The sequence below is a fragment of the Chrysoperla carnea genome, chromosome 5, assembly GCF_905475395.1.
Source record: "Chrysoperla carnea chromosome 5, inChrCarn1.1, whole genome shotgun sequence".
In the NCBI taxonomy this organism is placed as follows: domain Eukaryota; kingdom Metazoa; phylum Arthropoda; class Insecta; order Neuroptera; family Chrysopidae; genus Chrysoperla; species Chrysoperla carnea.
In genome coordinates, this window is record NC_058341.1 from 3,429,144 (window position 1) to 3,453,672 (window position 24,529).

General features: G+C 31.0%; 2 protein-coding genes across 2 annotated transcripts; one reads left to right on the forward strand and one right to left on the reverse strand.

The window, feature by feature from the left end:
- Nucleotides 1–419: 419 nt before the first annotated feature.
- On the reverse strand, nt 420–2,481 carry LOC123300295 (phospholipase A1-like). Its single transcript, XM_044882848.1, has 4 exons — nt 2,395–2,481; nt 1,845–1,851; nt 841–1,779; nt 420–719 (listed from the first exon to the last, which is right to left on the reverse strand). The coding sequence occupies exons 1-4, from the start codon at nt 2,479–2,481 to the stop codon at nt 505–507; spliced, it is 1,248 nt and encodes a 415-aa protein (XP_044738783.1). The 3' UTR covers nt 420–504.
- Nucleotides 2,482–9,733: 7,252 nt separating this feature from the next.
- LOC123300297 (glucose dehydrogenase [FAD, quinone]-like) lies at nt 9,734–23,643 on the forward strand. Its single transcript, XM_044882850.1, has 4 exons — nt 9,734–9,746; nt 21,355–21,459; nt 21,643–21,873; nt 21,960–23,643. Exons 1-4 carry the CDS (start codon nt 9,734–9,736, stop codon nt 23,456–23,458), a joined length of 1,848 nt encoding a protein of 615 aa, XP_044738785.1. The 3' UTR covers nt 23,459–23,643.
- Nucleotides 23,644–24,529: the final 886 nt, after the last annotated feature.

Here is a 24,529-nt window from a genome sequence, read left to right on the forward strand (position 1 = left end):
TTTGGCTTCGTGTAAATGTAAATTTATAAAATTACAAAAATATAATATAAAATATTAAAACTTCTCAGTTATTTCTGTAATATTAGTCTTTGAAGCTAAACAACATACACCAATATGCCAGCCAATACGTATTCAAACAGAAGCCAATAAAATGAAGCATAAACATGCAAAAAGTCCACATCTATCTCACTTGTTTTCATCTTGCTGTTTGCTTTATTTTATGCTAACTAAGCTATTTTTATAGTATCATTTTTATACGAAGCTAGTTTCAATTCCAGTTTAAAATTTATTCAATTAATTGTATATATCAGAGAAAAAGAACTTATATTATTGCAAAGTTAGACTTTCAACAAGTCCAACAATCCAAAAGATCTGAATAATTTCTGGAGTCTTTTGATAAAATCCGAAGGGCTGGCGAATATATAGCTACATCACGTCATTATCTTAAAATAATAAAAAATATAAATACACTTAAAATAAAAGAACTTGGTTTTAAGAACTTTTTTAGCCCATTGCATATGGCGGCGAATCCCGTGTTTCCAAATAATACGTGCCACGTGCTGTATTTTTATCAACATAATGCCCCATTGAAACTGAAAACGATTGCTTGCAACGTTTTTTCAAAAAATCCTTCCATGATTCGCATTGTTTTGATTTAAATTTTCGTGAGTTGATCGATTCCGTGTATAATTCGTAAGCTCGAACATGATGACATAAAACTGAAACATATTTTTAAAAAAAGTTATTCAAAATAGCTCAAATTAAGTCAACTATAGGGTACAACTACGAAAATTGCAGAGTTTGATGGGAAATATCAAACTCAATATTTAAATAACTTACTTCCAAACAATCCTTTCGTACAACCGGGTTGATCCGTTCCATTATTTGGGAAAAAATCCGCATGACCAAATGATTTTGAATATCCCAAAATTCCAGAACACGTATGTATCACATCCACAAATTCTGCATCACTTTTATCCAGTCGATGATCATCTAATCCAATAAAACTTGTAAACGGTATCAAAGCACTTTCAAAATTAGGCATCGCTGGATCTAATCCCGTAATACGTGGAATTTTCTGTCCAAATTTCTTCCCTATGAAAGTCCCAACCATTCCCGCAATATGTGCACCCAGCGAATGTCCAATAAAATGAATATTATCAATACGAACTTTTTCCGCTTGAATTAATAATTCGAGAATTTCAAAAACGTAGACTGCAACTTTTTGTGTATTATTCGCTGAGAGTGGATATTCTGCACCAGCGAAATGATCCCAATCGATTATGATAACGTTATATTTCCCGTTAATAAAATGTTTATCCTTCATTTTATGAAGCCATCCTAAATGTCCATCACCCAACCACCCGTGGATGATAATTTTCGATGGATGATTCACGTTAAATGGAGCATCAAAAACAGTATCCACTTCAATCCGATACGGCGTGTCTGGATCGCTTTTCGTAAATAAAGTTAACTTAACATATTCACTAGCATTCACTTGAATACTTGTTGGGAATCTACTTAAAGTTTCCTCCAATGATGATGGAATCATATCCTGTAAATCTCGAAGATACGCTAATCCATGTTTTAACATATAATAAAAATTCCAATCAGTAACAGTTTCATCTGCTTTTGAATCGTTTACTGCAATACTGCCACCCAAATTTCGTAATTTTCTTAAATTAATCACTAGAAAATCGCCATGAATTCCATCACGTATTTCATCTTGTAAAAAATCTACTAATCCTTCACGGATTGTTCGATTTATTTGTTGGGAATCTGAAAATAAAATTAAAACTTCACAAGCTGTTAGAGAGCACACAAAATTTGAAAAACGTACCTACGTGTAAGCTATAAAAAAGGAGTAATAAAATTACGTTCATTGTCACCAAAAAAACATTGAAAAGCAAATGAAATCGATGGTAAACCGTATTTGAAGTAGAAAAAAAACAAAAATTGAATATTGTAACATTTGATATTGGCAAATGACAGTGAAAATTTAAAAAGCCATTCAAAAAATCGCATGTTACGCAAATTTTTATGAGTTATTGTTATCGCTGCCTACATTTTTTTCTGTAAAAAGTTTTTACAAAATGTTGTCCAAAAATTAATGTAAAATTAATTAAAAATTTTTTGATAAAAATTTTATAATAATTTTTATTCAATTTTATTCAAGGTCGAACAAATATGGCCTTCAGTTCCTCGACTGGAATGGGAATATTAACCGATTTAGAGCATTTTCTCTCGTGTTAGCAGTATTGCAAATGTCGAAAATTTGGAGTATGGTTATTTGAATAATTTTTCTTTGAGATTGAAAATATAGGTAGCTAAAGTCTTCAATTAAGCATAAGATATCCTGGAAAAACGTTGACTCAAAACATAAATTTTTTTAACCTTTATTAGCGTTTTCTCAAGGTACATTTTGTCAGCTTTCTCATCCGTCAATCCCGGCTTCCCATTTGTGCCCATTAACACACTCATTCTTTTAGTAACATTCAATTGTAAGGCTAAAAATTCTGATTGTGCCTTTTTGTCTGCTTTTTGAGAAAAAAAACAGCAAAATGATATTAAATTTATCAAAATTAAAATTAATAATTTTTGGACAGTCTTTGAATGTTTACGTTTAAAATATTTAGGCCGTGTGGGTAGAATTAATGCCAAAATAAAACTCATTTATCCACAAAAATAATTTCAACAATGCCATAACCTTGGAGATTGTTACATACAGATTAAGACAGAGAAGTGTACGCGATTCATCTCTTTCCATTTACCAGATTTTTTCGCCGTTCTTTAGGTTTTGACCTCCTTCAATAAGACTTTTTTGTCTGCCACATACATTAAAAGAGATGAATCGTGCGAGATTTTTTATCATCGAATTATATATTACAAAAGATTGTAATTTATAATACCTAGCCTAAACTTTACCTATAATACTTCATTTTATACCACAAAAATTAGAAGTTAGATATTAGAAAAAATCAACTATACAAATACAATGCATACATACATACGCAAATTGGAGAAGTAACTTTAAACATTAATAAAATAATATTAATAATAATAATAATTTTTCTTCAGATTTTGTGTGGCATCGTAAATTTATAAAACAAAATGCAGCTGCAAATATTTTCTTTCTCGTATTACCAGCCAGCCAGCTCAGCTCTCTCTTTTTTATAACAATTATTCTTCCAACAAAACTTAAAAAAACAACGAAACGAAACTGAACAATCCATTTTTTCTTGTATTATTCCTGTAACATTCATTATTTCAATATACAGTAGAATCTCGATAACTTAAACCTCGGTAACATAAAAACCTCTGTTACTTCAAAAAATACTATGTTCCCTTCCCATCAGAGCCCAAAACCTCTATAACTTAAAATACGCAACCTCTATAACTTAAATAAATAATCTCTGTATAGGCCCTCAGTAACTACATAGAAACATGTACATACCTCTATATTAACTAGGGTACATAGAAACATGTACATACCTCTATATTAACCTTTACCTAACATAGACACTTGATAACTTAAAACCTCTATAACTTAAAATATTTTGCGTTTCCCTTGGACTTTAACCTATCGAGATTCTACTGTATTTACATGTATTTATTTATGGCAGAAAGTAAATTGAGCACTTTTTACCTAGATAAAAGCTTTTCAATTGATAAGGGTTTTTTCTAATGCCTTTCTATGATATGGGACCGACAGTTCTTCAGTTTCAGAAGGAAAAAAACCCAGAAATTTCGCCAGAATTTGGATTATTAATTCTTAAAATTTTCGCATCTTTAAATTTAAGTGGAACGTCCGGATATAAAGTAGTGATTGTAATATTTTGCTGCCCACCCAACCAAATTATTACAGAATACAATATTCAATTGTCTGAAACACACGATTTTTAATTTTAAGGAAAGAAAACTTTGTGTAATTTGCTAATCAAATGAATTTGTTCATTGCAAGCATTCTGTGAAACTTTTACAAACCGTTCCCAAAATGTTCTTCAGATCGTTCTGGTCAAAATCTCTCTCGGCCACAAAACTTTTTATAGAGTAGTTTTCGAGCTACGGCCGATCAAAGCTACAATTATATCATAGTTTTAATGACTAGGGAAAGAGCTTTCTGTGAAACTTTTCTGACCCACCCACAAAATGTTCTTCGGATCGGGCACAAAATTTTTTTCGGGTAGTTTTCAAGCTACTTATATAGAGCGTAGCTCGAAAAATACCTGTTAAAAAGTAGGTTACACAGAAAACCATTTTCCTCTCTAATATTTCGGGGTCCTTTGTATGAGTACCTAAGCTGATTTTGAGTCTTTAAATCAAATATTATTGTCATGCTTATACTTCCTTAAATAAATTTAATGCGTGCATAATTTATGTGAAGATTTCTGTCCTATAATTTCGTAAACAATTATTTTTATTTAATATTATAGTTAATCACGTTATCTAACATGGAACGCGTTCTAGGACCTTCTAGAATTGGTCGATATATTTTTATTATAATGATTGTCAGTCAGTTTTACTACGAACTTTTGAACTTATGGACACGACATTTTTTAATAATAACTTTGGTGACCGCACTAGGTATGAATATAATATGACGAATTAGATATACAATCCACTCATATTTCGTTCGTCCACACCACCAAAAATAAAAAATCATAATAAATATCCCATTTAGATAATAATCTGTTATATATTTTGAATGGTTATACTCACAAATATAATGAGTTAACTATGGTAGAAGTGACTTCTCGTACTGCGAACTTGGGTGTAGAAGCTATAACTCATATTTTTTTAACCCTTAGCATGATCATTGAGTAAACAGTGGAATAAGGAACAGTTTATACAGTGTCGTCCGAGAATTTAGTTGCATAGTTTCTCTGATATTATGCACAATCCAGTAGGAGGAGCAATTTTCTTAGAAACAAAAATTCCGATAATCAAAGGAAACAAATTTCTTCCCAAGTCCCGACTTTTGAGCTTTCTAAACTAATTAAGATCTAAAAATCATGAAAATCTGGCTTATTTGACAATTAGATGACTATTTTCTATGATATTGTCTATAATCGATCCGAAAAATCGCTCTTCGAATTGAATTTTGAATGACAAATCAAAAATCATGCTTCCAATCATTAAACAAACACGATTTTTGAATTTTTTGGGTCAAAATTACATTATAAACTAAGTTTTAGCATAATTAGAAGCAAACAAATTTTCTCGATTTTTTCGATTTTATCTAAGGGGTACCCCTTAAGAAAATTACAAAAAAATCGAGAAATTTTTTTGTTTCCAATTTTGATAAAACTCAATATATAAGGTAATTTTAACCCAAAAAATTCAAAAATCGTGTATATATAATGATTGGAAGAATAGTTTTTGAAATATCATTCAAAATCCGATTCGAAGAACGATTTCCCGGATCGATTTCATAGAAAATCGCTTTGTCATCGTCGAATAAGTAAGATTTTTGAGAATTCTAATAAAATTAATCTAGAAAACATATTTTTTTATTTCAGCCATAGATTTCAGATGCCAAAAAACCCCTAAAACTCTCAAACATCATTCAATAATCACTTAATAAAAAATAAAAATTATCTAAAGGCTATGATTTACAAAGTTAAAGAATATTTGACGCATGTGTCAGAACGCGTTAGCAAATCTCTCATCATGCGACTAAATATTACCGAACGGTTGAAAAATCTTATGAAACGCCACTGTTTTTCCTTAAATTTTCCTTTAAATATTGAACTATAACTCCTTGATTTTGTTAATTTTTTACACTCATATATAGTTTAAATATATAACTTCAATATAATATATGTTTTTTCTATCTTTCTTTAACATAACGATATTATATTAAATATATAATGTTTATTCATTCTAGTTGAATGATTATATTATGTCATATAAATGCGTGAACGATAATTATCTAATCCCTGCTATCATGTGTACATACAACAAATAATTTTCATTTGAATAATTTTATTTTTTGTGTGAAATATTTAGGTCATTTTTAATAATTATGTGATTTTTTTATGTAAATTAGGTTTAAATCATACACCTGAGGTTTTTTTTCAACATTTGCGAGTTATGCGACTCAAAAAAAGATTTAATTTTAAGTTTTCTAAAGGCCGTAAGAGCGCCAAGGCAGGTTTAAACTTGTGGTTGAGATTATTTGTATACCTTATTTTCAACTTTGATGATGAATTTTGTTATAACTTCATGAAAGTAGGCGAACAATATGAATACAATTTTTCGATACCTACCTCGATTTTCGAAATATCGAAAGCGAAATAATTAAACAAAATTTTCAATTTTCGATATTTTGAAAATCACTCCAGACATCGAAAAATTCTTACTTTTCGTTTTATATTGTCAAGTTATAACATCCAAAAAAATTGAAAATATATATATTTTTCACAATTTTTCCCAAACCATAATAATACTTACCTAAAATGTACACAAATAAAAATTATGATTTCCGTCAAGTAGAAAAATTATTCAAACCGGAAATTGTATATGGAAAAAATAAACCATGTTCATTGTTTTAACCCCCTTCGATTCTAATTAGATATTCAGGAAATATATATACACATAAAAATTAAAATCCTTTTTTTTTTCGTTTTTCTTTTAATTAGTAAATAACTATTTTAAGTTAAAATTTAATTGATATTTTTAAAAGTAATTCAAAACTTAATTACTATTTCTTTAAATATATATAAAACAAATCAATGACCCGATGAAATATATATATTTTTGAGTTATTTTCTGTTTAAAAGTACTCAAAATTTGTATTAAATACCGATTTTATAATCGATTTTATGTGCCTAAAATATTTGGTATATTAATTTAATTCATTAATCAATACTTATTTTGACTATACACACACACAAATTTATGGTCCAAAAAGCGTATTTTAAACCTATGAATTATTTTCAAAAAGCACTCGACTTAACTAATTTTGCCATAGTTCTATCACAAGCTTTTTTAATTTACTGAGAGCGACTTATATATTAAACTAACTCATATGAAAGTACAAGAACAGGTCCGAAAGTTTATATTTTTTGCTTACAATTTTACTGTCGTGAAGAGAGAAATTCTCAAAGTTTCAGGAGGACTTATATATACATGTACATATCGCTTATAACGACTATCGGCTATAACGACCAATATTGTTGGTCCCTTTAACATCGTTATATCCGGTAACAACGATCATCCATACTTTTTACAATCATAACTTGGTTAAAGGCCTGCCAACAGTTTCCATAATTATTGAACAAAGAATAGAAACAAATAATTATTTTGAAAAAAAAGTTAATAAATATTATTTTTAAATAAATTTTATGCAGTTTAATACAATAAAAATCATTAATTCGAACTTAACAGAAAACACACTAAAAGAAAATAAATAAAAAAATACCTGTAAATAATAAATAAAAATAAAAAGATATTAAAAATAATATTTACATTGCAAATGAATTTCATGTATATGTTTTATGAATGATTAAGAATCACAACACGACGAGGACTTGAGGACACGAGGACATGAGAAGGCCTTAATAAAAAAAGAAAAACTATTATTAAAATATATGATTATTTTTAATGTCCATCTATTCGTCAGTGTGTATTCACGTCCGTGTATGGTGTCCTGTATTTATTCGTCATTTACATAAATATTGTGTCCTTTTTGTTGGCTTATTTATTTATTAACGTGCAGTACAGAGTGTACACGCTATTTTCTTTTTAGTATTCCGTATCTAAACCGAAGAAATGAAACAACATGAACAGGAAACTTGAAGGTGCTTGTGACTTTCAAAGAACTTTCAAGTGGTACAATGAAATTCGCTTATAAAATTAAAACTTGAGGAATTGTTTAATTATCGCCTTATTTCTTTGCTTCCTGAAAAATAATTCATCAGCTACAAGATTTTGAAACTTAATTAATAAACGACATACGATAATTTCCTCCATTGCGTCTAACTCTAACGTTTAATCCTACCGGCTGCGCCATCAAATAAAATTATATTCTGTATACGACACGAATAGTCGGGCGTACTTATGGGCCTTGTATTGACTGGTGGTCCCGGGGAAAGGTTAAAAGAGAAAAAGGGAAATTTGTATGAGCAAAGAGCTCGGAGAATTGAATTGCCCAGGGGACCCGGCATGAGTAAATCCGGCACTGAAAACAATCCAAGAATGGTGAAAGGTGGAAGAGATTGAATAGTCGTGTTGATTAGTAGGTCCGTAAAAAGTTCAAGAAAAGTTTACTGAACTCTTTTAATTATTCAATTTTAAACAATTCTGACCCTTATTAATTCATACTCGCGTAGAAAACTTTGTATTAATTTTCCCAGGTCTGATATGGACGAAATAGAGGATCTACCCTCTACTCTTTTGCATTGCATTCTCAAACGACCTTTCCCTTTCACAATTTTCATTTTTAACTCTCACATCGACTTCTTTACAAATATAAAAGCCATATAAGGAGGTGCTAAATCCATAGACCTGAATACTTTTAATCAATTTTATCCGAATATATTTTTTTAGGTTATAAATTTAAGAAAATAAAAATAAAATATTAAAAAATAGACACATATAAGTTTTTTAAATATTAAAAAAAAAATATATACATATAATAATATCGTTGTACATTTTTTTTCTGTTGTGATTTGAGATATCAGATATCTTGAGAAGGTTTAGTGACACGCTATTATAGGGCGGGTAAGCAGGCAGCGAGCGGTCAATATAATACTCTATTTTTTTTTCTATATATAATCAGTCAAGTAATCATGAATCTAGTACCAAGCGAGGTAATTGATAGGCGTTTCAAAACGCCAGGAATATCAAGGTCATGCTTTAAAAAATTTTCCTTTTACGTAAATTTTTCGTTGAGTTTGAAGGGCGGTTGTCAATAATTCAAGAGATCCAGGTTCGATTCCTTTTCAATTTTATTAGTCTTTATTAGTCTTTATAGTGTACGCCATTGTATCATAAATATTATTTAGTCACTCACATTTCTAGCAGAGCTGAAATCACTGTCAACTTCCACGGCTGTTCCTAGACTTGCCACTATATAGCACCCGTCCGTCCGTCATATATGAATATTGTCGCATTATCTTGTGGCAGAATGTTATGTGTCGTGTCTTAGGTTTTTTTTCCCCCTAAAGTGGATGGTTTGAGGGTGTCGCGTGACACTAAATATATAAACGGACATATACTGATTACTACACAAGTCAACTTTAGAAAACGAAGAGGAGGTGAATATTGTATAACAGGTAGGAAAAACTCTAACCCCCACACAAACATGACCTGAAGAAGTTCGTTCATCATGAAATGTTATTTAATCTAAAAAAAATATAAAAATCAGTTACATTTCTTTGTATTCACAATACAAAATTGTCAGCAAATTGACAATAAAATGTCAGAAAGTGATAAGTAAAAAGTCCGATTGCTTCTAAGTTTATATTGCATCGACTTTCTAGATAGGATGCACTACCTCAAAAAAAGACAAAACAGCATTTTCTTAGTCGAAGAAATATTCTCAATACAAAATTGTCAGCAAATTGACAATAAAATGTCAGAAAGTGATAAGTAAAAAGTCCGATTGCTTCTAAGTTTATATTGCATCGACTTTCTAGATAGGATGCACTACCTCAAAAAAAGACAAAACAGCATTTTCTTAGTCGAAGAAATATTCTCAATACAAAGTTGTCAAGAAATTGACAATAAAATGTCTGAAAGTGGTCAGTAAATAATCCGATTTCCTATAAGATTAAATTTCAATGACTTTCCATATGAGATACACTTAGAGCGATATCTGCAAAAGACAGAACTGTCCCAAAAGAGACAAAACAGAATTTTCTTCATCGAAGATGTATTCTCAATACAAAGTTATCAACAAATTGACAAATAAAGTATCAGAAAGTGATCAATGAGTTGTTCGAATTCTTCTAAGAATAAGTTGCAATGACTTTCTAGATTGAATACACTTAGAGCAACATCTGTAAAAGAGAGAATTGCCTCAAAAGAGTCAAAAAAAGCATTTTCCTCGCCGAAGAAATCTTTTTGTCGAAGATTCTGAGAGGTTAATTGATTCAACAGTGCCAAAGTGATTTCTCAAAGCAACATTAACTGGACAATGACAGTTAACATAATTTTTCGTTTCTTCCTTTTTGTGACCGTGGCAAGCCTGCAGTGAGTGTGGTGAATATTCTTTGGCCTAAGGGCGAGTTACTAATTAGGCTAATGAGTAAAGTAAAATGAAATTCTCTTGAAAAAAAACCAGGCGATCACCATACAAAATGTTATGTTAGTAAATTTAGTCCGTCGAAAAAATCTGCAATATCCAATCAAGCGCTGAGTTGCTGAAAAAGTCGACCCTCTTAGCCCGAATGCATATAATCTTCATGGTCAGATAAATAACAAAAATGAAAAATTTTCGAACTCGATAAAATAAACTATTGATTCTAAAATGTGTTACGAATTAAACCAAATGAAATAAATTTTAAACAAAATACTAATAAATTAATAGAATTGATGTTGAACTGTATAATAATTTATATTATCCGAAAAATCAAGTCACATAAAACTTAAGAAAGGTATTCGAAATTTCGAATAGAAGTACTAAATTACACAGGAGAGACTTTTTGTATATAGAATGTACAATCATAAAGCCCCCTATGCACACACATAAGGATAATTTAGTATATCTAAATTATTGTCATTTTGACCATTGCCAGCGTGAGAGGTGAACCGGACGGAAGCAGGAGAAAGGGTGGGGTACTCACAACAAAGGAACAATATAAGTGTTTGAAGTCATAAAATAAACGCGTTCGTAATAATAATAGCCGTCGCATATAGAGGAAAGAAAAGTTTTTCGCTATACCAAAATTTACTACCGCAATATCGTACACACATATATACGAATCGACTATTATCGTTACATATAGAATATAATATTATTTGATGGCGCAGTCGGTAGGATGAGTTGTACGAGGAGGGGATATTATCGTATGTCGTCTATATTTTAACACCTTTACCACGCGGAGACATGTCGTACATCTTGACCAGCATTTATTACGTGTTCGAAAACTTATAGTTATACTACTATCGTATTCTTTGTATATATTCGTTGAGAATATTATGACTGGAGTCAGGATTTGTATACAGAAAAATAGGTGTCCGTGGATAAAGCATATTAAAGGAAAAAACGAAAAATTTTTCTTGTCACAAGTAAATTTCTTCTTGCTTCAAAAATATGATTGAAAAAATGGATGTTTTCTACTTAGTGACGTCATCAAAATCCAAAAACATTGGTTTTTCTTTATCTGACCCAAATTTGAACAAATTTTAATAACCCAAGAATGCAATTATACTAAATTTTGATAATATTGAACTCGTTTTTGCATAAGTTTTACATAGGGAACCATATTTGGCTAGGTTATCCAAAAAATGAATGTTTTGTGCTTAGTGACGTCATTAAAATCTAAAAATATTGATTTTCCTTTTGAGCCAATTTTAATAAACCAAATATGTAATTCTATTTTGGATAAAATTTAACACGTTTTTGTACAACTTTTTTACATAGGGAACCAAATTTGGCTAACTTATTCAAAAAATGGATGTTTTGTCCTTATTGACGTCATCAAAATCCCAAAGAAATTGTTTTTTTTAATCACATTCTAGAATCCAGTCTCTACAAATGTATATTATTGAATTCGAATTCTCATATATATGAAGTTCTTAGAAATTTCTATCTAGAAACACATATAATATATCTTAAAACATCTGTGACCACTTTTTTTTTCTGGTATTATATTTAATTTATTATGATATTTTAGGTGGAAAATACTTTTTATTTTCTTTGATAAAGTGGTTTTTTTTTTCTTGAGTGTTCTATTTCGATAGTTTCCATATCAAAAACGTATCTATATTGCAGCTGAAATATAAATTTTGTTTTATTATTCGTTGTTCAAAGTCGAAATCTTTGGCAAAGTGAGGATTTGTTTTTCTGGCAAGGTTTAAAATAAATACTTTTACACATATAATATAGTTTATGATTCCACTATTCAAAAAAGAAATTATCGATTCAGTTTTTATCCTAAAAAAGACACTGATACTTCTGAGTAGTTAGAAATCATAATTCACCAAAAAAGCTATCTAGAACTGAACAAAATTTTGAAATGTTATCTAGAACTAGAAAATATTGGCTCTTTAGTTTATTTATATCAATGTCAGAAATAAATATTTTGATAAAGAAATGATTAATGAGCTTTTAAAATATGCATTTTATATTAAAAATTGGAATGTGTGCCAAGGAAATATAGAACAAACTTTTGGTGGCACAATTTTCGCAACTTTAAAATAACAATCAATAAGATTGAATTCATCTGGCTTTGATTTCTCGAATAAAAAGGTCATGCGATTTTTATTTATCCTTTAGAAAACATTCATGAAAAAATGATGGCTATCTGTACTTAGAATTAACATTCAGATACTGCAATTTGCAATTTTCTAATTGTTCGAAGTTTGAAACAACAAATCTAAGACCCATTTTTTGAGGTTTTGTCCGAAATTTTCAAATTGATGTAAATCTCAGTGAAATACCTATTTTCTTGAATTATAAGTATTGAAATTGTTGTTTCAGAAATATATACTTGTTAAAAGAACATCAAAAATAATTTGTTTTCACAGTGAACGTTTGTTTAGAATAGCTTATTTCCCAGAAAACTTTTCAAGAAATTTTCTACGAAAAATTATTGAATCCAATAAAGATTTTATAGTCTCTTTAACAAAAGATTCAATTAAGTTGATATTCTCGAATAGAATTCACAATAGCATGTCTTTTCTGTATTCCTGATATTATCTATGTATTTGTGACGTCAATATATTTGTGAGAAGAAGAAGGATTCTAGGTAGTATAGTAGTAGTAGATTCAACTTAGAAGAATCGAATTGAATTTTCACCACACACAACAACGTCTCAATTTCTATGTATATGTGTTCTAGAAAATAAGTGCTCGATCTCATACTCTTCAACTAAGTCTAGAGTCAAACATAGAATTTGATAGTCATTTCAGATTATCTAGAATGTGAGACAGGTCCAACAACTTTTTCCTCTACGAAAATTTCCTAAGCCTATTTTCTTTCAGTAATTCATTCATTGATTTCTTCTAGTTCATTGAGGGTGATTTTCTGGCACGAGGCACTGGCAGCCTTTTTTGAAAGTTTCTTTTAAAATGGATCAATTTCGAATATATCTTTCCTTATTAAGCACAGATAGGGATGAAGTACGTCATGCATCTGAGAACTTTCGCTGAATGCATGGTAGAAAGATTACTTGATCGAGAATGTTCTTAGCAATGTCTCAAGAAACCTGTTCAGAAGAAATTTCTGTCGGGAACAAACCGAATATGTCCGAATATACCGTTTTTTTCGAGTGTCGAACGAAATAATTAGTACTTTTTTTGACCCCCAATACAACAAAAAGAGGAATTTGAAGCGCACCCTGGTTTTCAGGGTGTTATTCATCTCTATAGCCCTTCCAAAATGAGATTTTAGTCCAGATAGTACCTTAAAAGTTCTTATCGAGGCTCTCATTACCCCATACACATCCCCTCCACAGAATTTTATATATTTCACTTATTTTCTCACTTGAATATCATTATGAAAATTTTCGTAGAAGAAAAAGATGTTGGCAATATGTCTTAAATTTCCACCCATTCTGAAATAACTATCAAATCCCACTACTGGCCCTTGACTCATAACGAATACACATATACAATGTTTGCTTGAGATGATATGATCATTCTACTGGATACTGATGCTGCTTTCTATATCGTACTCCTCAATTTCCCCCCCCCCTTTTCCACCACCCCCAGCGTTGGCATGGCAACTATGTGTATATAACAAAATATGAGGAAAATTATATATATATATATATAGAAAGAGAAAATTGTGAGTTTATGTCTGTAGTTGTAATGGTTTTTGGGTTAGATAATGTTGGATGTGTGTGGAAAGTTGGAAGAAGGTAGATATATAGAACAGATGGAATATGATGCTGGGTGCTCTCTGCTCGTCGTTCGCTTTCTTCGCTACTCTTCTCTCGATTCAACATAGAATATTCGAGTTTGTTTCTAATAGTCATAGTGATATTATTATTGACAGTAATGACACATCGCTCTCAAGTTTTGAGAGATTTGATTTCTTAAAAGTCTTACGTTGAAATTATAATGCCTGGTAGTTTTCGGGGATATAGCTATTATTTCAGCCATATTTTCTCGTGATTTCGCTTAAAAATGTTGTATCTTGTTGACAGATTTTCACTAACTGTTATTTCCCACAAGGCGACCTTTTCTAAGGCTTATTATTTATTGATATAATGTGGAATATTATCTTTCGGTTCACAATTAAAAAGAAAAACTTGGTTCTCGTAAACTTAGAAAATTTTTTCGAATACTATGATCCATTTTATATATATCATCCATGATATGCGAAACACGACATTTCTCTCTCAGTGTGTATTCTCTGGGTTGATACGAAGAAGTAGTCAGTTTAGTTATATAGAATGTGAAGAGTTAACGTTATATGTTACTCTTCTGCTTCCTACTTACTCCCCGGTTCTCCCATCCATAGTTCTCTACATCATCATGCTTCACTTCCTTCACATCATTTCAACATGATGGTAGCTTCACTAACAATTTCTATGTACTGAGATTTCAGAGAAAAATCAAAGTAGAATTCGTCTCACTTCTTCCGTTAGCAAATATATAATTTCCAGGAGTAGTAAAGTCAAGAATGTTTTCCTAGTGAATTTGAAAAGCTAGGTGCTTGGTCGGAATTCTCCTATGAACGCATTTCGCATCTTATTTGTCATAATGCTTCCAATAGATAATTTTAGTCTACTCCGATAATTCTCATTCACGTTTACTTCGAAATATAAAGATATCAACTTTTTTCCCTTAAATCTGTGCAACATTTATGTCAATAGAAGACTGTAAATCCACGAAAAATCGCATATGGGAAGAAAAATTTGGGAGTTTGATATAGACTTTTGTTTAATGACGTCCTCTTTAGTTTTGCATCTTTTTTCGTTCAGTATAAACGATCTTAAGAACCAATTTAAGAAAAAACAACGGTTAAATCGATATTTTTTGGTTGTAAACGTATATACTATAAATATTTTTGGGAAAGATTCTATCAATTGATCAAAGTGTCAACCTGGTCTGAGTCTCGGTCATTTTTCAGGCGTTTCACTGGGCTAAAAGTAGTACAATTAAGGGAAGAATGCATGTTTCAACATTCAAAATATCGTAAGAGCAAAATATTTTCTTGTAAACTGAATCTAGCAGTATTCAATTTACCACCTGTAGATATATGTATCTAGAACGATTCGAGATATATCCACATAGAAAATGGGATGAATAAAATGTGGATACTCTTCTCTGCTATCCTCGTTTTTAAAGTGGAACGAAACACCACACTGTGACTTCTCCATATAGTACAACTACAAATGTATCTAGAAGTACACATCGTTCAGCCTCACGCCAGCCTCTGCCTGCCTGTCCTGCACTACCTCGTAGCTAGTACAAGCATATCCTTTTTCTCTCTCCCAACAACATCACTTCAACATATATAGTACATACTTATTTCACTTACTTTTTATACCCGGTAAGAGTGAGGTTTAAGAGTTACCACATTACAAAGTTAGGTTAGGTGTAGTGGTGTATATATACAAGTGGTGTGAGGTTTTCTACACCCCCCACACAGCATCATCATGATCCAACAAACATCAGAGAGAAAGATTGTTGCTTTTAAAATGATGGTTGGTTTGAATTTCTGTTTATATTCTATAAATATATATTTTGTTTGATGGGATTCCCAGTGATTTTACAGGAAAATGAAAAAATGCCCCCGTTTTCTTGCTTCGGTCTCATAGAAGGTCGAAAAATGTATCAATTTTGACTAGAACTAGAAGGGAACATTGTGAAGTTTTTCATTTGGTCACCGAATCGAGAAACGTACGATTCGATTTTGTTGATTCTACCTAAAAAACTAGCTTCCGGCCAAAAAGATTAAAATAAATATCCTGATTTTCTGAGCAATCGTGGCAATTTTTTGTGTTTTAGAAGTATTCTGTAGGCCAAAAATACGAAAAAGAATATTGTAAAGCCGAAAAAAGTATTGATCTAAACTTTGCAAAAGCCAAATAAAATTAGAGCCTGGCGAAAATGTCTTCAACGCGGGAATTTCAAATATTTTTCCTCGTTTTATTCAACATAAACATACTTTCCAACCTTCTTCCACGCAGAAGCTAAAAGAGATTGACCCACCCGAGTTCTTCTTCAGTCGTTTAGATTCTTTTAAGAACCGTATGATGTTTTTGATTTCAACAAACTTCAAATCAGAGAGATTGTCAAAGAAGGACTAACGAAAGTTAGTGACGCAGATGACAAGTAATGGCAAAGAAAGTGAACTGTACTCTATTATTCCTTTTTTGCTCCTGCCCTTATCTGATTATGTCCGAGACTGACCATAAATGTTAATTAACAATAAAATATTAAATCGAATGTGAGTTATTTTTCGCAAGACTCGAGTTGAATTTTCGCACTGTTAATGGTAGTCCCCAGGCTACCCAAAACTTGATGGTACAGACCATAAGAAGGTCAAAAAATAATGAAGGGTAAAGGTTCGTGTGTTTCAACTTTTCTTCAATATTATGAATCCTATTTATATTGAATAAAATATATTTAACAAAAAAATAAAAAAGAAAATTTTACAATATGTATAAAGTAAAAGAAAATCGGAAGAGTGAAAAACTGGGAAAAACTGAATACGAGAGATGAAAAAAGTTGACTCTTGCTTGCATCAAATCAGAGAATACATATAAAAAAATACATATACAACTTTATACATAAAGTTAATGTTCTAAAAATATATAGAGAAGATAAAGTGAGATAATACAATTGTAACAAATGTTGATAAGACAGTGATGCAACTATTATTATAACAGTTGTGTGAAGTTAGTCAAGTATAGTGATCACTTCAGTGAGTCTGTTTGTATGAGAGAGTGAGTGAGTTGAAGTTGGTATGAGTGTATTCAAGGTGGTAGTATAAAGATGAAGAAGGAAGGAGGATCAATCTTGTCACTAACAGAGCACCATAGAGAATATACACATACCTACATAAACTATGTGCACATTTATACGTTCGTTTTTTTACTTTTATTTTTTTTTATTATGTTGGGTGCGCTTCAAATTTCTTATTTCATTTGTTTTTTACTGTGTAAACAGGTTATATTTTTTAAAACTAACCATAGAAAAATGTCGCCCTATAAGCTCAGTTGGTTAAGGAGTAACCAATTCCGTCCGCGGTATGCTTTAAGGATAGCGGGTTCGATTCCCGCGTCGCAACAAAATTAATTTAATTAATAGTCGTGATGAGCTGATGTAGTGCATGGTATATGCATGAAGTAGGTGCACTCAGCCTCTGAAATTGAAGAGCTGATAAATGAAATTATCAGCGGGAAGGTAGTAAAACACATATATGGTATCGTATCGTATATAATGGGCTCTATAGCCTAAGTGTGTCCTTCGTGGACACGTAAAAACGAAAGTTTAACATGGTGACTTATAACAAAGCATAAAATTATTGTTGTCATAATAAACCCATGATCATTCATCAGTACGGTACGTCTTTTCAAACTTTACCTCCTTAATATTTAACATTATGTTTTAAAACATAAAACATACAAGTCTTAGTCCATCTAATAACCAGAGGAGACATACTTTCTATGAAATTTTATTGATTTTCAAACACTCCTATCATAGTTTATCTATCGAAAAGTATTCATGGCTATATTCAATTAAATTAACTTTAATCAATTTTTTCCATGAAAAGTTTTTTGCAGGCAAGACTATACCATTATTTTCGTAATTAAATTAGCAAAATTGGTATCAGAAGATTTTTGTAAGTAAATTATGCTGGTTATATCTACCAAGAAATGGGTAGACAATTGATTCAAGGTATACTAGATTACTAGAATCAAAGTAAAATAGTTTATTCTATGTACAGTTCTAATAAATACAGTCTGTTTTATATAGATCATAGATGTTTGAAAATGAGATTTAAAATATACAGAAGAAATTGGTAGTCAGTTGATCCAAGGTACACTAGAATTAAAGAATTAAAGTAAAAGAGTTTATTCTATGTACAGTTCTAAAAAATACATCCTGTTTCGTATAGTTTATACATGAAGTCTAAAATATACAGAAGTTTTTTTTTCTGTATAGATATTATTTCTATAGTTGTATATTCAACATTAACTTTTATTTTGTGTTTATATCTTTCAAAAACTTATGTGATATGTTTTTTAATGTTTATTTTATTGATTAATTATTTTAAAATGTTTTTTGTTTCTTTTTTTTTTAATCTATAATTTATGGCTACAACTCACAAGCCAAGGCATTAAATTCAAACTTTCTGTGTATTTTTGAACTACTGGGCCCATAACCTGGTATTAGTGCAGATTGAAGTTGATAAAGCACTCACTTCGTTTATAAACTCTATTTTATTAAGCAGATTTTCGTTGCTCTTGGCATGATGAATTTATTCGCTACAAATTTACAGGGAAGTTGTCAATCAGTCAATTATAGTATTTTGTAGCTAAAAAATCCTACACAAATAAGTCATTTTGATGATTTCAAATGATGTTTTCCACCCACCATTTTGTATTTTATCTAAATGATATTTCTATCTGATATAATGACGTCATACCCTTGAGAATATGATGACACACGATGAGAGATAGTAAGTAGGCGGTACCATTTTATCTAAAGAGATACACATTCTAGTTGGTTCAAATCAACAACAACAATTCCACAATAATCATCATTTTATATATATAAAATAAATAAAGACAAACAAATATATTTATAAATATTAACATGCAATAGAGATATAACAAGTTGGTATTACTTGTGATGATATATTCTATTCTGCTCATCCTATAAGGGAATCCCAATACACACAATTTATATTGCTGGCAGGTCTACTATTGTCATACAAAAAAGTACTTTTATCTGTGTTTATCTGTTTATTTTATACACTCCCACCACTGATGTTCATTTGTTGTGATGTTCCTTCTCTATAAGATAGTTATGATGCGCTGCTGGTTATTCGATCATGCGCAATACATACATAAATGTCAAGGAATATATCTATAATATTTCTGTTCTCCTAATATTATTATTATATTTTCTAGTGTTAATTTATTTTAATTATTTTTTTTTTATTATTTATTTATTTAATAAAATTAATCATAAATAAAATAAAATGAATAATGTAATATCTCTCTCCTTATCTAGAGAGTTCCTTTTTATATGTATCTCTTTCTTACTAATGATTGAAGTTGTATGTTTACCTCTTTTTATTGTAATACTAACCTAACAGTTTAGAATTTTTATAACTCTGTTGTGATATTCATTTAACTGAGGTTTTTGGATATTTCGGCCAAATTTTATCGTATTTGAACGAACTTTTTTATGAAACCCACTAATTTTGGCTCATGTTTTTCATTTTTCATAGTAGTTACTCGTTTATATTAGCCCTTATACCAAATGTGGAAACCACGACTCTGCATTTTCGAAATTTAATGAAGATACGTTAAATTTGACCAAATATCTGAAAACTACGACCCAAAATTAGTGGGATTACATGCTTGATTGATCAAAATTGGATAAAATTTGCATGTGGTAGAGAAAAATTAAATTTTTTGGATTTTTATGACGTCATAAAGTTCAAAAATCATTTTTTTCATATTTCGGCCAAATTTTATTGTATTTGAACGAACTTTTTTTTGAAACCCACTAATTTTGGCACATATTTTCCATTTTTCATAGTAGTTACTTGTTTATATTAGCCTTTGTACCAAATGTGGAAACCACGACACTGAATTTTCGATATTTAATGAAGATACGTTAAATTTGACCAAATATTTGAAAAATACGACCCAAAATTAGTGGGATTACATGCTTGATTGATAAAAATTGGATAAAATTTGCATGTGGTAGAGCAAAATCTATTTTTTTGGATTTTTATGACGTCATAAAGTTCAAAAATCTATTTTTTGGATATTTTGGCCAAATTTTATCGTATTGAAACGAAATTTTTTTTGAAACCCACTAATTTTGGGTCATATTTTTCAGTTTTCATAGTAATTACTCGTTTATATTAGCCCTTATACCAAATGTGGAAACCACGACACTGAATTTTCGAAATTTAATGAAGATACGTTTAATTTGACCAAATATCTGAAAAATACGACCCAAAATTAGTCTGATTACATGCTTGATTGATTAAGATTGGATAAAATTTGACTGTGGTAGAGCAAAATCCATTTTTTTTTGGATTTTTATGACGTCATAAAGTTCAAAAATCAATTTTTTGGATATTTTGGCCAAATTTTATCGTATTTGAACGAACTTTTTTTTGAAACAGACTAATTTTTGGCCATATTTTTCAGTTTTCATAGTAGTAACTCGTTCATATTAGCCGTTATACCAAATGTGGCAACAACGACACTGCAGTTTCGAAATTTAATGAAGAAACATGAACCATTGCCAGAGATTCTACTGCAGGTACTTTTTATTTCCCCGATCAGGAAAAATTTGTTGTCTTTTTTTTCTTTTCAAAGTTAAAAACCAAAACCATATCTCATATCAAAATTCAAGGCAACTAACTGAATATGTACAAAAAATTTCCGGAATTTTATTTTATTTTTTATAAATATTTATTCTTGAATCATCTATGCTTAAAATTATTTAAATATAATCAGTTTTTAAGTTAAAAACCGGAACCAATTATTTACATGTAACAAATTTTGATACACACAAGGTAAACGACGAGTAGAGGTTATTGGTTGGCATTAAGGTTTTTGAGGCGCTTAAGATATATCGAAAACCAAGGCAAATATCGAAAAATTTTATTCGTTTTTTCGTCTACATTCATGACGTTATAATAAAATTCATTGTCAAAGTTGAAAATAAGATACAAATAATTTCAACCTTAAATTTAAGCTTGCCTTGGTGCACGTACTACCTTAATAAACAAGAAACAACATCGTGGTTTATATAAGTATTGTTTATATTAAAGACCTACCTTCATCATAACTTCATTCAACCGCGCTTGAAACAAGAACAATTTTTTTAAAGTGCGCCATAGTCAATCATTATTTTTATAAAGTTAATCTAAAAAGTATTTTTTTAAGTAACAAAAAAAAAAAGTGATTAAATAATAAAAAATAATCTAATTAATAGAAAAATGTTTTTAATTACAATAATTATTTTATTAAAAGTATCGTTGGGATTTGCTCAATCATCAATTTTTACAGATATTGGACGAATTTTAAATAATTCAAATATTGATACGTTCGATCGAAATAATTATGTGTACAATTACGGTAAGTGAATTTATTTTCTTACATTATTGCTCGAATTTCTTTACCAATCACTCATATTTTCATGTCGTTAAGGATCATTGGGCCGCAAATTGAGCTTTTATTTTATTGGGTCCACCGAATTTACACATCTATCCCTTGCAGTGAATTTCGTATTGAAGTATAAGTTTTAATTTTTTTTGCTAGGCAGTACAAATAAACGAACACAAGAATATGATTTCATAATTGTGGGATCTGGTTCAGCGGGGTCAGTTTTAGCAAATCGTTTATCAGAAGTACCATATTGGAATATACTATTAATAGAAGCTGGTCAACCAGAAAGTTATTTTACCGATATACCTGGATTATGTGTTTTATATCAATTAAGCGATTATGATTGGGCCTATAAAATGGAAAAAGTGCCTGGAGTGTGTATGGGTAAGTGAATTTTATTGTATTTACACAAAAAATGTTAATCCAATTAATCGACGAAACGATTAATTTGATTATGTTTTAAATTTCAGCAATGGAAAATCAACAATGCCGCTGGCCACGGGGCAAAGCTGTCGGAGGTTCAAGCGTAATCAATTACATGATGTACACTCGAGGAAATAAGTACGATTTTGAACGTTGGGAACAGGAAGGTAATCCCGGATGGTCATGGGACGATGTACTTCCGTATTATAAAAAATCAGAACGAGCAAATTTGAAATTCGCTGATCCAGGTACACATGGACGTAAAGGTTTTTTAAGTGTGGAAGATGTGCCATATCAAACTCCATTGGCAAAAGCATTCTTAGAAGCTGGACGTGAAACTGGTCGACAAGTTGTCGATTATAACGGACTCACTCAATGGGGTTTTTCATATGTGCAAGCAACAACTCGTAAAGGAAAACGATGTAGTGCAGCCAAAGCGTTTTTAAAACCTGTAGAACGGCGAAAAAATTTAAAAATAGTTGTTCAAAGTCGTGTCACTAAAGTCTTGATTGATCCAAAAACTAAAGCAGCCTATGGAGTGGAATTTTTGAATAATAAGCGAAAATATACAGCACTTGCCAAAAAAGAAGTAATTTTATCTGCTGGGGTATTTGGATCCCCACAATTATTAATGTTATCCGGTGTGGGTCCAAAAGATCATTTATCTGAGTTAGATATACCTGTTATTCAAAACTTACAAGTTGGTCAAAATTTACACGATCATTTATGTTTTTTAGGTCTAACTTTTTTGATTAACACAACTGCTTCGTTTTCGTTTACGAAATTTATGCAACCGTCTTCCATAATTGACTATGTCTTTGCTGGAAACGGTCCATTAACCTCTTTGGGTGGAGTTGAAGCTTTGGGGTATATCAAAACAAATGTTTCAACAGATCCACGAGATTTCCCAGATATTGAATTGATATTTTTAGGAGGTTCAATCAATTCAGATTCAGGAAGAGTACAAGCTGAAAAATTTGGAATCACGAAAGAATTTTACAAGGAATATTTTGCTCCAATAAATGAACGTGAATGCTGGTCGATAATGCCTGTGTTACTACATCCAAAATCCATTGGATTTATGCGACTTAAATCAAAAAATATATTCCATCATCCTATTTTACATGGTAACTATTTTACGGATCCAGAACGACATGATGTTCGTACAATGGTCGCAGCTGTTAAAGAAATTCTTCGATTATCACAAACAAAAGCGTTCCAACGTTTTGGTACCAAATTATATGATATTCCTTTTCCCACTTGCAAACATTTAGAATTCGGTTCAGATGAATATTGGGAATGTTGTGTTCGATCTCTAACATCAACGTTATATCATCAAGCTGGAACATGTAAGATGGGTCCAGATACCGATCCAAATGCTGTCGTGGATAAAAAATTACGTGTTCATGGTATTAAAAATTTACGAGTAGCGGATGCAAGCATTATTCCGTTTGCTTTATCCGCACATACAAATGCACCAGCGATTATGATTGGAGAACGAACTGCTGATTTTATTAAGGACCGTTGGGTTAAATTAGGTTATTAAAGAAAATTATGATCGAATTTGGGTAAAAGTCAATAATCAGGGCAAAAGCCCCAGGGCAAAACCAAATTTGCTACAAAGTCAAATAATATACTCACAATGTTTTTCAAGCACTTTCAAAACATTTCGTTACCTACATAAATACGATCACTTCCAAGGGCCTCTGTTCGAAAAGTTGTTGCGGCTATCACAGGACACTGGCTGGGCGACAAGCATGCTGAACGCTTAGGCCTGGCAGTGTATCACGACTACTGAAGGAGCTGTCTCAGTGGTGAAGAGGACGAGACAATGTCTCATCTTCCCTGCCACTGCCCAGCTCTTGTCATGAGGAGATGGACTTACTTGAGCCAGCCTCTCTTTGACGACCTCTCCGACCTAAAGTCAGTCGACGTCAAAGCCCTCCTGCTGTTCTTAAACAGCTCTAAATGGTTTATGGAGTAGTGGCCGGAGATGGGCCAACCCTTTTACGGTATCACAACGGACCCTATGGTCTAAGTGTGTCCCACCCCAGGGCAGCCACTCTAACCTAACCTAACCTACATAAATACGCAAGAAATCAATAATAACTAAAACCTCTTTTTCCTAGATTTTACGGTAGCAAATTCATTTATTATTTTATTGAAGTTAATTAATCTTGCACGCTCTTTTGATTTTCGATGGGTAAACTTTACTTTTGGATGGGTAACCCATACGATAATCTACCCATTGAGAATTTCTAGCATATCTATGAAAAAATTACCACATATCATCTGTAATTTTATCAAAATTTGGCCAATCTGCTTCTTGGGCTATAAAATAATTTTGATGGTGACTGCTTGTCTAGTAGAGTTAACTTACGTTATAGATATTATCCCAGTCGGCATTATAAAATGGACGATTTCTTCTTGATTTGGATGATTTAATCTAAATTACACGTATTACATGAGAGTTAAACCACAAAACAAAATCCCCCAGAAAAATAAATGTAAAACATATGATGCCCACGATGATGATGAAATGTAAAAGGATTTACATTTACACTTCTCTCACATACAAAGGTTTCGCATCGATCGATATATATATATATATATATGG

Bases quoted from the DNA above. Each gene is read 5' to 3' on its own strand.
- LOC123300295 (XM_044882848.1), bottom strand. From the start codon at position 2,481: ATGAGTGTGTTAATGGGCACAAATGGGAAGCCGGGATTGACGGATGAG. The intron at 720-840 runs GTAAGTTATTTA...AATATGTTTCAG, and splicing joins TACGAAAGGATTGTTTGGAA to TTTTATGTCATCATGTTCGA.
- LOC123300297 (XM_044882850.1), top strand. The intron at 21,460-21,642 runs GTAAGTGAATTT...TTTTTTTGCTAG, and splicing joins TAATTATGTGTACAATTACG to GCAGTACAAATAAACGAACA. The intron at 21,874-21,959 runs GTAAGTGAATTT...TTTAAATTTCAG, and splicing joins AGTGCCTGGAGTGTGTATGG to CAATGGAAAATCAACAATGC.